Source organism: Zosterops lateralis (genome assembly GCF_965231275.1).
Source record: "Zosterops lateralis genome assembly, chromosome: 18".
Taxonomy (NCBI): Eukaryota; Metazoa; Chordata; class Aves; order Passeriformes; family Zosteropidae; genus Zosterops; species Zosterops lateralis.
The window spans coordinates 2,847,110-2,861,720 of record NC_139778.1 but is presented as its reverse complement, the minus strand read 5'-3'; the positions used below and the strand labels follow the sequence as shown (position 1 = coordinate 2,861,720).

The 14,611-nt window shown below is 60.9% G+C and overlaps 1 protein-coding gene and 1 long non-coding RNA gene across 2 annotated transcripts; one reads left to right on the top strand and one right to left on the bottom strand.

Moving 5' to 3' along the window:
• The first annotated feature begins 1,153 nt into the window (after positions 1 to 1,153).
• Positions 1,154 to 2,009, top strand: LOC310916777. The gene is made up of 3 exons (XR_014591352.1): positions 1,154 to 1,303; positions 1,499 to 1,668; positions 1,815 to 2,009. It is a non-coding gene; the product is annotated as an uncharacterized lncRNA (long non-coding RNA).
• Positions 2,010 to 5,419: 3,410 nt separating this feature from the next.
• On the bottom strand, positions 5,420 to 10,572 carry UBALD2 (UBA like domain containing 2). The gene is made up of 3 exons (XM_083874618.1): positions 10,391 to 10,572; positions 9,796 to 9,858; positions 5,420 to 6,821 (listed from the first exon to the last, which is right to left on the bottom strand). Exons 1-3 carry the CDS (start codon positions 10,508 to 10,510, stop codon positions 6,501 to 6,503), a joined length of 504 nt encoding a protein of 167 aa, XP_083730744.1. The 5' UTR covers positions 10,511 to 10,572; the 3' UTR covers positions 5,420 to 6,500.
• Between the last annotated feature and the right edge of the window lie 4,039 nt (positions 10,573 to 14,611).

Genomic DNA, 14,611 nt, shown 5'->3' with positions numbered 1-14,611 from the left:
GCATTGACATCCCACAACAGCCCCTCCTTGCTCAGCATCAGGCAGGACCATGGCTCCCTGCCCTCTGGGTCTCTCTGGAGCAGTGGCAGGAATTGGGGGACAGCAGAAGGGATGTTATGAGGCAGGTCTGGGATACTGAATCCTGTTGCTGGAGGGAACAATGCCTTGCTGTTGTATTAGATGGCATCAGTCAGGTGTTAGCTGATCCCCTGGGTTGGCTGTTAAAACCATGGTCATGGAGGTGCCCAAAGGACTAAACTGGCTGGGGAGGAACACAACAAAGACAAGTGCAGGGTCCTTCCCCTGCACAGAAACGACCCCAGGCACCAGCACAGGCTGGGACAGACCAGCTGGAAAAGCAGCTCTGTGGGGAAGGGCTGGGGGTCCTGGTGGACACTGAGCTGTCCGTGACCAGCGCTGTGCCCGAGGGGACGAGAAGGGCTCTGGTGTCCCGGGGTGCCTTGGGAAGAGCATTTCCAGCAGGTCAGGAGTGATGCTGCCCCTCTGCCCAGCCCTGGCCAGGCCTCCCCTGGAGCAGTGTCCAGTTCTGGGCTCCTCAGGACGGGAGAGACACGGAGCTCCTGGGGCGGGTCCTGTGGAGGGACACAAAGATGATCTGGGGACGGGACCATCTCTGTCCTGGGGAAAGGCTGACAGAGCTGGGGCTGTTCAGTGTCAAGAGGAGACACCGAGAGGGAACCAAGGCTGGGAAGGTGATGCTGAGCATCTATAGGGGATCTGTGCCTCAGTTTCCCCAGGAAGAGCTGGGTTGGGAGGCTGTCTTGGAGACCCTGAATGCAGCCTGTTGTAACAGCCTCTCCTTCCCAGGCTTCCTTGAAGGACAAGGACAAGGACGGAGGCTGGATGGATGGCCATGGGCCCTCAAGCTCGTGGGATGACGCAGGACTGATTGTCATCGGCAACGAAAGTACCACGGGGCACATATGGGGAGGGACCTGGAGGGTGTGAGGGCACAGCAGGCTGGGCAGGGGGCCTGCAGACCCCTGGGCTTTTCCCCAGCCTGACCCTGACCCTGGGGAGCTCCCTTTGGTTTCTTCTTCCAGTTACCCTCCTGGAAAGGACACCCATATCAAGATATGGGGACACCCGGCCCAGCAGCCCCCAGGGAAAAGAGGATTCGCTGGAGGTGGATGACATGGGAGAGAGTGACACAGGACGGAAGAGCACGGGATGGAGTGCAGGACGGAAGGGCAGGGGATGGAGTGTGCGACCAAGCACCACGGGACAGAAGGACATGGGAGACAGTGACATGGGACAGATCAAGGATGAAGGCATCTCCAAGGTAGAGGCTCTTCCCAACCCCCCGGGTGCCCCCCCTGACACACCCTCCTTTGGGGTCTGCACCCCCATCTTGCTGCCCTTAGACCATGGTCTGGGTTAAGGCCAAGCTCACAGTAGCACAGGGGGCTTCCTTGAGGGCAAGGGGTGGAGTTTTGGGGACAAGGGCTGGGGCTGAAACAGTGCTTTTCTTGCTCAGGGTTCTCCTCACATTCAGAGAAAGAGTGCAACTGGCAGTTTCACTGCCTCGAGAATGCATCCAGGAGCCCCTGGCACCCACCTCCCAGCCCAGCAGGCACTGTCAATACAAGGCCTTCCAGTATCCCAGACACCCTCCATCCCAGCTGAGGATGGGGCTGGGACTAGCAGGTGAGTGCCATAGGGACAGCAATGGCTTTGGGGACAGCACTGGCCTTGTTCCCTCCAGCTGGGCCCATGTGGTGCCCTGGTGTTGGATCCATTTATTCACTGATGGAACCGTGGGGATGCTGATGATGATTTCCTCCCAGTGGCAGAAGGCTTCCGACATCCAAGGAGGGACATGGAGGAGGCAGCTCCAGGATGGAGCCATTCTCAGCTGATGATGGACTGTAGGTGCAAAGGCTTTTGTGACAAGTGTGGGGGATGGTGCCTTGTCCCCTGGCAGGGCTGGGACATGGAGTGCCAGAGCTGGGTCATTACCTGTTCTCCTGGCAGGGCACAGGGGGGTCCTGGGTTCTGACCAAGCAAGGAGACAGGTGTGAGGGCTGGTTGGGGTGGCAGGTATGGGAGCCTGTGCCCTCCACCTCCCATCCCTCTGTGTCCTGGGCAGCCACAAGCAGCCACCACATTTTGGAGATGCCAGTGGGACCGATGTGAGCATGTCCCAGGCTGGGAGCATCCCATCCCAGCAAGGGGTACAGGAACCCCCCTCTTTGACCTTGCCACCAGCCCCAGTTCCCATGGGACTGGGTTGCCCCTGGGAGAAATTCCCATAGCAGTGGGTTTTGGGAGCTTCCTTCTGTGGATTCACCATTGTCTAATATGAGCTGAAGCTTTGTCCCAGGTGAGAGTCCACGAATAGCCCATTTCTCCCTTTATTTTGTAACCAGCCAGTGGGTTGGACTGCACTGCGGTGGTGGTGGAGAATCCAGGCTCAGCAACCCACAATTCCCCTGAAAAACTCTTTGCAGTGCTGTGCCAGCACTTGGCTGTGCCTGTGTTCCCCAGGAGCCTGCCCAGCCCTTTTCTCCCTGTTTTAGGATGCTCCTAAAGGTGCCCTCCTCCGAGTACTCATCTTGTGACAAGCTCGCGCAGTTGTCTGGCCAGTGAGTGGCACCAGCACTGGTGCATCGGGGGTGGGACAGGGGCAGATGGGTGCTGGCAGTGCCCTGCAGTGTCAGGGGTGGCTCGTTTTGCCCCTGTCACCCACCCGTGGCCCCTGTCACCCTCCCCAGACACTCGGGGATGATCCCGTCCACGCCACCGCCATCCCCCGGCCTCACTGCGCGCCTGCCCCGTGCTACCAAGAAATCCAAAAAACAGGAGCCAAGGTACATGGGGACCCAACCCTGGCCCCTGGGGCCTAAGGGAGCCCTGTCCCAGCAAGGACAGCTCTTCCCTGGCTGGGGTGGAAGGGGTCAGAGGTGCCTGGGCAGAGAGGAGCTGCAGAGGGTCAGTTGTCCTGTAAAGCCCTGAAACCTCATGTCAAGCCTGAGCTCAGGTTTGGTTGGGGACACAGTGCCACCTGTGAAAGGAGTTTCCAAAATCAAGCCCTGGAGCTGGGACAGCCCTGCTCCAGCCTCCTGGTGTCCCCTGCAAAGGGCACCAGGACCTGTCACGGCCATGGGCAGCTCTTGGCGCTGTGGGGAAAGGGCAGATCCTGCAGGGCCGGGTGGGCAGGGGTCTCTGGGGAGCACCCCCTGAAGCCCTCCTCGACAAAGGAGGTTGAAGCACAGAGTGCCACGGCGCTGGGCACTGAGCGTTATGTACCCTGTCCACAGGGAGCAGGTGCTCGAGGGCTATTCCCGCAGATCCCCGATGTACTGTGGGGGCAAACACACCAGCATCTGCCCCACGCAGCCCCTGGAGCCTCTCCTTCCTGACCCCAACAAGGTAGGGACGGGGAAGGTGGGAATACACACCGGGGACACCGAGGCTGGGGGAGTGATGCTGAACGTCTGGGGGAGGATCTATGCCTCAGTTTCCCCAGGAGGAGCTGGGTGGCGGGGCTGGCTTGGGGATGCTGGGTGCAGCCCGGTGTGGCAGCCAGCCCATCCCATCCTCTCCTTCCCAGCCCGGCGCGGTCGAGCTGGTGGGCACGGATGGACTCGTGTACCGGGGCCGGACTGCCCCGGGGGTGGACTCACCGCGTGACACCAGCCCGCAGAAATAAAGGGTGGCAGCAGCCTGTGCCTCCTGAGTGGAGCAGGATCTTCCCTTCGTGCGTAAGGAAGGGCCGGCAGCATCCCCCGTCCTGAAAACAGCCCCAAAACCCCCGTCCCAGGGTCTGTGTCACCCCCTCACGAGCCCCCCCAGGTGAGCCTGTGGCCCCAAAAGGGTCTGGGACAGCAGCAGCAGGAGGAGGAGCTCATCTGCTGCTGAGTAAGGGGGAAATGGGGATCCCAGTGGAAAGGGCAGCAGCAGAACACAGTGTGATGCCAAAAGCAAATCCCACCCCAAGCCGTTGGTTTCCTGTCGTTTATCCCCCCGGGATGAGCATCACTGAGCTGCCCTCCTCACCCCCAAGTGAAGAAACTCCCTCTGTCACCCCCTCATCCCCCTTGCAGTGCTGCCACTGATTGCAGGCACAAACCCCTCTGCTCCCCATGGCCAACCAACACACCACAACCCCAGGAGAGGGACACCTCCCTCCTTTCCTTAGTGCCACCCCCAAGGCTTGGGGCTGCTTGTCCCCAGCCCCCCCCCGTGTCACCCAGCCCTCACCGTGGGCGGGAGGAAGCCCCAGGGTGCGCTGAGAGCAAACACAGGTCGTGTCACAAATGGGGGGGTACCAGGCAGGGAAATCCCCATCCCTGGGGCAGCACGGGGGACTGAGGGGTGTCACGGCTGGGGACACACGGCTGTGTGTGCAGGGAGCTGGGGATGTCCCCTCCACACACAGGCAGTGACACTTCCTGGGGGGGACACGGAGCCGGAGGCACCTCTCGGGTGAGTGGGAGGGTGAGAAACGCTGCGGGGAAGCCCAGAGGAACACAGAGGGAACCCAGAGTTTGTGGGGGACATCCCCTGGGGGCTGCCCTGTGGAAACCCTGCCCTCCTGCTGGATGTCCCCAAACTTCCTCCTCACAGGGACAGCCTCCATCCCTGTATTCCACTGTACTCCACAGGCATCTTAGTTCCCAGGGAGTTCCCCCTGGAATGTTCCCTCTGGTGGGTTTGGTTTTTCAGGGGAAAACCAGGTACTCAAAACCTGCTCTGGTGGACACAGCAGCATCTGGGATCCCCCCAGTGCCACCTCCTGTAGGATAACTGGGAATATTCTGAGCAAACCACTGGGCACCAGAGCAGAGCCAACAAAGAACCATCCTGCACTCCTGGTTGGGGTTGAGGGGCTTAAAAACAAACACCTTTGGGACCAATTGCATTTGGAGCATATGGCCCAGCTGGGGTCACCTCTCTGGTGCTGATCATCCCTCTGCCCCTTTTGCTGCCCCCAGGATCCAGACACACCCTATAAACACCCCCACCCCCCTGCACCCCCTGAACACACCCCCAGCCCCAACACCCCAGCCTTGGGTGATCTTTGGACAGGTAAGTAACCCCAGATGGGGGATGTTTTTTGCCTTTTCTCCTTGGAGTTTGTGCCATCCTGGAGAACCTCCCCATCCCTGCAGGAAGCTTTGGACTGTGCCTTGAGCCTCCCTGTCTTTCCTGGCATTTCCAGAGCTGCTGTGCTCCCATTTTTGGGGTTTTACCCCAGTTGTTTGTTGTGTGAATAGAGTGGCCACAGGCCTGGTGAGCTACCATATCCTCTAGCTGGGGACACTCAGAGGGTATTATCCCCTCCCCAAGTGTCCCCACAGTGCTGAGGCCCGAGGGGGTCTCATCACTGGGTGGGTGATGGGGCTGGGGGCCCAGGTTGCTGGGGGCTTTTGCAAGCTGTGATATTTTGAGGGGACAGACAGGGGTGTCATCTGCACACCCTGGCACATGGGGGCTCCTTGCTGTGCTGGAACAGAACCCCCATGGCCCCGGGTCTTCCCTCTGACCCTCCACTTTGGGGACAGCAGTGGTGGCCTGTAGAGAACAAACTCAGTCCCCACTGGGGATGCTGCCTCATAGGGGAGTCACCCCCATTTCCAGTGCCATGCCAGGGACACCCTCCCAGCAGAGAGAAAAGGCAGGGACAGCTGGTGTTAAAAAAGTGATTTTTTTTTAATTTTTATTATTTTTTAAATTAATAAAAAACCTTCAACCTGTTTTTTTTTTTGCTGGGTATTTTTTCCTTTTTTTTTTTTTTTTTTTGGTTTGTTTTTCTGTTTTGTTTTGTTTTTTTAAGCAACATTGATTTGAAAACTAAAAAACCCTCAGCTCCCCTCTGCCTGGGGAAGCGCCATGTGGGGCGGTAACAGGGACAGAGGGACATCATTTTGATAAACCCCCAGGCCCTGGAGGTGCTGAGGGAGGGAGGATGGGGTTGGGGGCAAGTCCAGGGGGGGTCTGTGCAAGAAGCCGGGCTGAATTTCGGGAGCCAGAGAGCTGCATTTGCTCTGGGCACTGCAACAAGTGCCCAGGGAAGCCAGAGCTGGGGAGGGTGTCCAGTGGCTCCATGTCCATATGGCCATGATCTGGGGTGCCAACAGCCACCTCCATCCATTTATTTCTGTTATTCCTGTCCTCCTCTTCCCTTCCTGCCCTCATGTAGAGATGCTGGGTGGGGATAAAGCCATAGGGAAAACCCTCCAGACACCTGGCAGCTGCCTCCACACTGCTGCTCCTTCTCTCTGGATTTATATACATTAGATATATTTATATATTATAGTTATATATTTTTTTAAAAAAAAGGGGAGGGGAGTAGAGAGCAGCCAGAGGCTCTCATGGGACAAGCACCCTCCCTGGCAGCATGTGCTCCCCCCGCCCCTTAAAAATAATAATAAAACCTAGAAAATTATTCCAGTGCGTTTCTCGGCGAGCCCCCGCTCCCAACGCCCCGGCCCGGCCCCCCCTGACCCCCCCCCAACCCTGGGCCAGCCCCAGCCTTATCTCTGACCATCCATGGTGGCCATGGCTTTCTGTGGGGGGGCCGGGGGCGGGGGGGTGGGCGGCCAGGAGGGCTGCGGGTGGTGCAGGTGGTGGTGGAGGCCGTGGGTGGTGGGTGAGGATGGGGGCAGCCAGGAGGGCTGGTGGCTGGGAGGAGAGGAGGCCCAGAAGGGGCTGAAGCTGCCTGGCGGGGAGCAGGCCATGGAGGTGATGGGGCTGTTGCTGCTCTGCAGGCTCTCCGAGGTGCGCAGCTTGGAGAACATGGCCAGCGCGTCCGGGAAGTTGGGCGGCGTGGCCGGCGTGTTGCTGGGGGTGCACATCTGCAGGGCACAGGAGAACGGGGCTGTCAGCTCGGCCAACAGGGGATTTTGGGGAGTCCCGACCCACCCACAGCAGCCACACCCATTGCTGAGGATCCTGCCTGTGTCCCACACCCAGCCCCTCCCCACATCCACGGGCTGGTGCGGCCCTCGAGGGTCTGGGTGGCTCCCCAAAGGTGTGGGATGGCTGGGGAGAGGCTCTAGAGAATCTGGGAAGGACATTTTGGACCATCCCAGATGCTCAAAGCCCAAGGATGAGGTGGGATTGGGGAGCAGCACAGACAGGGCTGACACAAAGTGGTCCCTGTATGGTGGGTAGGGAGGATACTGGGGTCCTACCTGGCCCCACAGGACTCCCTTTCACCCAGTTTCCTCACCCTCTTCTCCTTCACACCCCATTACGGCAGAGAGAGCAAAAGGCAAGCAAGGTCCCCCCAGTTCCTGGTACAGCCTCTGCCTTCTTGGTACCCAGCTAAATTTAGCACCTGGACAGTGATGGATCTGTCCCTTTTTCCAGCAGAGGAAAAATCCACTAGGGAGAACCCAGCCCTGCACTGGGGCTCAGGGGCTGGCACAGGGACCCCAAATCAGCAAACAACTGGCTGAACTGAGAACTGGGGAGGTGGTAAAAGGGGGTTAAGGGTGTGTATGCCAATTCCCATGAGGCTGCACACACAGGGAAGGGCTCATGGGCAGGGGGATTCACTGGCAGGGGATGCCTGGACATGGGGGTGGTCTGTACACAGGCAGACTCCACCACTCTGGGTAAAATCCATCCCAAATTCTTTTCTTCTGGAGCCATAGTCCTGATAGATGCCTGTGGGGACTTTGAGCAGAGTTAAGGGGCTTGGACAGTGTGTCTGCTGCCTTTAGCAATGGGGGATTGATATGTTTCTGGTGGGGAATAGCTGCTTGATCTCCCCCTTCCTGGGGCTTATCCCAGGATTTGCCCCTGGCTGGTGCTGAGCAGCCCCTGCTGCTCCCCAGCACAGGCCAACACCAAAATCACTCAGAGAGGTTCCTCCTCATCCCCATCCCGGCCACCCTCAGTGATGCTGGGATCAAGGGAGCAGCACCCAAACGCTTGCTGGGAGGCCCAGACCCCTGAAGTTGGGGTGCTCCCCCAGCCTGGGGAAAGCAGCAGCTGGCTCCCCCTCAGCCTTTGGGGGCACCCCAAAAGAGCAATCACAGCCTGGCTGGCACTGAACAGGTTCATAGTTAACCTGGAATATTCCTCCACAGAACTCATTTCAGAGCTCAGCTTGAAGTGGTGCTAATCCAGCTTTTGCTTTTTAAATTAACCTATAAATTTGGCAGTATCTGAAAAGATACTTGTTGGGAAAAAAAAAAGAAACCAAAATAACAAACCCCCAAAACCTTAAATTTGCTGTTATGAAAAAAAAAAACCACCACCACCACAGCCAGCCCTGGAATGATGCTGGACACAGCTCTGAACTTCTGGGGTGATGTTTGCCAGATAATGTGAAATATTAATTAAAAAATAAGAACTTCCACGTTATCGTTGCCTTCCTCCTCCAACACATCCTGAGGAGAGCACTCGGCTGTCAGAGGGTCAGTCACTGACACCCCAAACAGCTCTAGCAAGTCCTGGCCCCACAGCCTGGAATCTGTGGGGGCTTGGAGAGTGTGGGGAGCCCCCAGGCAGTGGGGGAGATGGGGCTGAGCCCCCCCACGTGGAACCACGGCCGCCCTCGCAGCTTTGTTCCCTGACGCTTGCACAAGAAATAGAAACTGCAAGCACAAAGCTCCTCATCTCACGCCTGCCCTCAGCCCTGTGGGCCACTGCAAACTGCACACATCAGGATGCTGCAAAGGGGGGGAAACACTATAAAAAAAAACCCAAAATAAAGAGTATCTGGGGAGAAGGTAAAAGGTGTTTTAACACCACGTGGAGCACACGGTGTTATGAAAACGTTGCTGGGGAGAGGGAGAACCCAGTGGCTCCAGATCCTCCATGCTGGGGTGGGGGAATGGGGTGTCTGTCATGGTCGGGGTGGCTGGAGGGTCCCTGCACAAGGATAGGGCCGGGATGGGTTTCACCAGCCCTGCTTTGCATCCCACTTCCGACAGGAATTGCCCCGATGAGGCTTTTGGGGTGGGAGCAGCAAGGCCTGGATCTGCCGTGGCTCCCCGGACCCTCTCCCCAACCCGGCCCCTCTCCCCCCCAGGAACGGGAACGGGCTTTTCCAGCACAAGCCCCTCTGGAGCCCCCGGGGAACACGGAAACTGCGGGGTGGGGAGGAACCGCAATAAAAGGGGTTTTAGTGGGAGCTGCCTGACAAAACGATTTTCTCCGAGGGAAACAGAGCGCTGGCTGTCGGCAGTGCCGGGCCGGCTGCGATTCCCCGTGGAATGACAAAAGGGGGGAAATTGGGGTTAACCCAGACCCGCTCCTTCCTTCCCCCACGCGCGGCACCCTTTAGTGGAGGATGGGGAAAGGGGGGGGAGAGGGAAAACAAGAAAGAAACTCCCCCAAGAAACACAAAACAAAACACCCGGAGGGAAATAACTTCCTCCCTCTGGCCGGGGGGATGTGCCCTCGGCCAAGGTCAAGTGGCACGGGGGGGGGAAAGGGGACCAGGGGCGGCCCCGGCCCGGGGAGCCCGAGCTGCAGCGCGATGCTCGCCCAGACAAACTATTTCCTGGCAGACATTTTAGCTCGTGTTTACATTCTCCGGCTGCGTGTTCCTGCGGGCGCCCAGCAATATGGCTGGCAGGGAGCTGACAGCTCCGGGGCCGGGGGCTGCTCCGCCGGGGGGCTGGGGGGATGGGATGGGGGGCTGGGATGGGGGGCTGGGATGGGGGATCGTGGGGGGGGTGGTGCTGGTAGGGGAGGGGGGTGTGCGGGGTTGGTTTGTGCCAGGAAGGGTCTAAAGGTGTTTTTGGGGCTGGGGGCGCTGGGGAGGGGAGGGGGCGGTGCAGGGCCGAGGGAGGGGCTGGGGGTCCCACTTACCATCTGCGGGGGGTGGTGGCTGCTGGGAATGTTGGTCTCCTGGAAGAAGGCGCTGAGGGCTGTCTGTGGGGACAAGCTGTCAGCTCCGGCCCACCCGAGACAAAGCGGGGAGAAAACACGGCCCCCCAAAGCCCACCCCGCATCCCCCGGGACCGCCCCGGGTGTCCCAGCCCCGTCGGGCCCGGGGCTGCCCTTCCCCCGACCCACCGGAGATCGCGTCCCCCGCTCGCCCAGGGCTCCCCCCGCCAGGGGACACCCCAAACCCCGTGTTTGCACCCCCGTCCCCCTCGGCGGCCCCCCATCCCCAGCCCGGAGCGCCAGGGAGGGGCCGGGGCGCTGGGCCGCAGCTCGGGTTACGGCCCGGGTATAAATAGAGCCGGCGGAGCCCGGGCCCGATCCCCCCAGCCCGGGGGGCGGGCGGGACCCCCCAGACCCGGCCACGCGTGTCCGTGGGCCGGGACCGCCCCGCAGGCCGCCCCCACCCCCACCGCCTTCCGCCCCGCGGCTCTGCGGGCGGCGGGAGCCGGATCGGGACCTGCGGCGTCCCGGTTCGCGGGCGGGTTACCCCGATCCGCCCGGCGCGGCCCGTCCGTACCTCGAACTGCCAGTGTGCCGCCTGCAGCAGCTGCTTGGCCTGGTCGGCGGCGCAGCCCGCCGCCAGCACGAACTGGTTGATCATCACCTGGTGCCGCAGCTCTTCCATGTTGACGGACATGGCGGGGCGGCCCCGGCCCCGGCCCCGGCCCCGGCCCCGGCCCCGGCCCCGGCCCCGGCCCGCACCGCCCGGAGCGCCCCGCGCCCGCCGCGCCCGCCGCGCTTCACCGGGGGGACCGGGGGGCGCCGCCGGCCCCGCCCCCGCGCCCTGATTGGCCACCGCCGCGCCCCGCGCCCCGCCCACCCCCGGCTTCGAACGTTCCAGCTGCCCCGGCGCCTCCCCATTGGCCGGCGCCTGTGTTTTGGCTGCAGGCGGCGTCACGATTGGTTGGGGATTGCGGAGGCGGGGCCAGGCGGGAGAGAGCAGGAGAGGACCGGCCGCTGATTGGCTGCGTGGAGGTTTTATCGTGAGGCGTTGGTGACGTCACGTTCATTGAGGAGGTTCATTGAGGAGGCGCGGGAGGGGCCCATTGAGAGGGCTCGGCTCGGGGGGCGCCCATTGGGAGCAGCTGTGGGGGGGATTATTTACAGGGTCTTCAGTTCCTGGAGAGGGGGCCATGGGGGGTTCACGCCGGCCTCTGGATACCCCTGCAGGAGGGGCCACTCTGGCGGGGGCTGCACCCTGTAACCCCCTGCCTTGGCTCCCCCAGCCAGGCTCCCTCATGCCCTTCTCAAGGCTCCTCTCTTCCCTCAGCAAAACTCTCCCAGCACCCCCTCTCCTCCTTCTTGGGGATCCTCTTGTCCCCATCCGGGGGTTTCCCCTTAACTCCCTACCCTGACGCCCCCAGCAAGGCTTTCCCAGTGCCGCCCTCCTATCTGGGAATGGGACTCTAACCAGACGCCAGGGCCAGGAGAGAGACTCATCCTTCATCCCCGTGCCCCATCCATGTAAAGGCTACGGGGTTCAGGGCAGCTCTCAAGTTGGTGGGAGAGAATTGGGATTTTTTTGTTAATGGTTAAAATCCTGATGACTCTGAGCTCCAGCCTGAGCCTGCAAGGATGAGCTCTCCCCTGGTGTGCTTCCCCTGCACCACGTTTGGGGATCTAAGAGGGACTTGTGCAATTCGTGCCTTTGAAGTGTTTTCATTAAAAAGGGAAAATTGGGATTTAAACCCCAAACGAATAAAGAAGGGACTTTGCAAATGCATGGTGTGAAAATAGGTTGATCTGGACAGAGTCATTGGAGATTTGGATGTGGCAGTGGTGACCAGCTGGCCAGGAGAGAGGGAGTGAGGAGGCAGAAGGATGGAAACTTGAAGCTGCATCTGCAGCTGGTTGCCCCCAGCACTGAGGGCCTCTGTGGGGTTTCTGCAAAGTCCTAGAGGTTCCATGGAGCTGAGGTCCAGCAATGGCAGTGTGTGGTTGCCCAGGCTGGACATCCTCCTGGGATATTCAGGGGGATCCCATCACTGGGATCCAGCCATGGGTGTGGAAGGTCCTGCTTGCCCAGTAAGATTTTGGTAGCTTTGTCTTCTTGCAGCAAAACCAGCCTTGAGCCAGGTGGAGGTGTGATAGGAGCAATTCCAGATGCAGGGATCCCAACCCCACCTGCCTCCTGGACACAGCCCTGGAGAGGACTCAGAACCTCCTGCTTGCCAAAGCCACCCACTCTTGTGCACAGCAGGGCTTCGAGCTGGGAGCAGCCAGCACTGGGTAGTGCCCACCTGGGAAACCCATGGGAGTGCAGCTCATGGCACCCAAACCTGTGACAAAGTAGTGTTGGTGACATTTGGAGAAGTCAGCAGGACTGTGAGCTCTTCAAAATGAATCCTTTTTTGGGGCAGGGTTTGCTGTAATCCCTCTCTGTGCTGAGATGCTCTTCCAGATGTGCTGCCCTGACACCCCTGGGGCTGTGACCCTGGGGGTCACCCCTGCAGGCAGGGGGTGGGTCCCCAGCACCTTCCCAGGCAGGAGATGTTGGGGAACCCTCAGCAGCCCCTAAAGAAGGGTCACCCCTCCCCAGCCATCGCCACCGCGGGGCTGCACAGGGCAGAGCCAGCCCGGGAGGAGAGGGGCTGCAGCTCCTCAGTTTGTGCCTGTGGCTGCTGGGGGAACCGGGAACGGGCTGGGTGTACAGACAAACGCCTTCTGCTGTGGGTGAGCTGCACACCCTCCTGGTACAACATTAACTGCTGCACTCCACCGTGACTCGGTTTCCCTCTGAGCACAAGGAGGCGGGATCCTCTCTCCCAAATCCCGGGAGCACGAGCTGCAGACTTGCCCAGCAGCACGTGCATTTTGGGTTTAAACGTGGCATTTTCTCTGGATTCCCCGTCCAGGTCAGCCGTGCTGGGGTTTCTCCAGTCTTTACGTGTGCTGGGATGTGCAGCCGGGCAGAACTGGGAGGGACCCTGCCCTCGAAGCCGAATCGTCACCCAGCTGCTGCCGGCGCTCCCGCGCTCCACTGCGGCACTGTCCTACAAAATCCTCTGCTGCAGTAATCGCTGGGAAAAAAAACCAAACACGAGCCGTGCATGCAGGCAGCAGCCCTGCCTGTAATGACTGCCGGGTTATGGATCTGCACGGGGATAACTTTGAATTATTATCTGCACTAAACCCTGCATTCTGCTGTGTGCTGGTAATGAAATGTGCTGGCTCCCTCTCCCAGTTTCCCGCTGTCGGCGCTGGCTGGAGCGAGGCAGGGGAGCGGGGCTGGCAGCTCAGCTGGGCTGGGCTGGGCTAGATTTCTAAATTATCCGTGTGTAGAACAGGATCCCCAAAAATGTGTGTTGGGGTGAGCAGGGGTCAGTTCTCGGGGCTCCCAGCTGGGCACCAGCACTGAGAGCTGAGCTCCGGGTGTGGGTGCTGCCCTCGGCTCCTTCTGGAACCATTTGGGTTGGAAAAGACCTTTGAGACCATGGAGTCTAAATCCTCCTGGCAGCCGGCCCAGGTGTGACATCCAGCAGCACGGACACGGTGTCACTGCCGGGAATGTGGTCCCGGTGCGGCAGTGACAGGCTGACAAACAGGGTACAAAGCCACCCCGGGCTGCTCTTCCATTTGGCTTTTCTCAGCTGCCTTTGGGGCTGTGTGGGTAGGAAGGGGTTGGGAGGGGGGTCCATGTGTCCCTCTGCAGGGAGGGGATAAAGGGGCGAGCCCCAGGGGCGGCCTTTGCTCGTCACCACCGAGTGGCCGAGGACATCAGGGCCGCGGATCCGCCTCCGTGCGCATCTCCCGTCTGATATTTATAGCGCTCGTGTTATCAACTCCAATCAAAATCATGTGCTGCTCCACTGACTGGCGCTGCCGGGCTAATTAATCACCGCCGGCTTGAAGTGAGCGGTCGAAGGGTCCATCCCTCCTCTTGGGCTGCAAGTGGGAAATGAGGAGGTGCCCAGCGCTTCCCGATAATTTAGAGCTGGGGGGATCTGTTGGGGTGCACTGGAGCGGGCAGGCTCCAGTCCTGCCTCCCGAGCTGCGCCCGGCGGATGCAGCTGCTCCTGGTGTGGAGGGCAGGACGGGGATGATGGGGATGTGCACTGGAGGGGGTTTAACCTGCCCCTCCCCAGCGCTGCACCCCCCTGAGGCGCTGCTGGAGGGGGTCAGCCCCTGTGCCAACAGCTGCACAAAACCCTTAACCCTATAACCTGTCGGGGAAAGTGAGGCCCTTGTCCTCCTCGCAGGGGACACGCCGGCGGCAGGGGCTGCAGGGACAGGAGGGACCATGCCCGGTCTGCCCTGGCGGTCTCTGGGCTGGAATTGCTGCTCGGTGCCACCAGCTGGTGGGGCTGGGGGCAAGGAGGGTGGGCCGTGGTGGGCAGAAGTCACTGGGGGGTGGCAGATGATGGCGAGGAAGGTCCCAGAGCGGTCCTGGAGGCAGCCGGTGACATGGGAGGATGGCACTGTGGACACGCGTGTGCCACCGCGAGGGGACAGGTAAATAGCACCTGAAGGGGGACCCCACTGGGTGGGGAGGGGACACCGGGGCAGGGCGATCCGGGGGGGCAGCGGCAGCATCCCGTCCCCTGACCCCCCCGCCGAGCCGGGCCGGGGCGGGCCGGGGCGTGCGGGCTGACGGCGGCCCCGCCCCGAGTGTCGCAGCCCCGCGGTGGGGCGGAGGCGGCGCCGGGCGCGGCGCGGAGCGGAGCGGAGCTGAGCGGAGGATGCTGCGGGCCGGGGCCGCCGCCAGCCCCGCTCCCGGCCCCCGTCCCGGCCCCGGGCG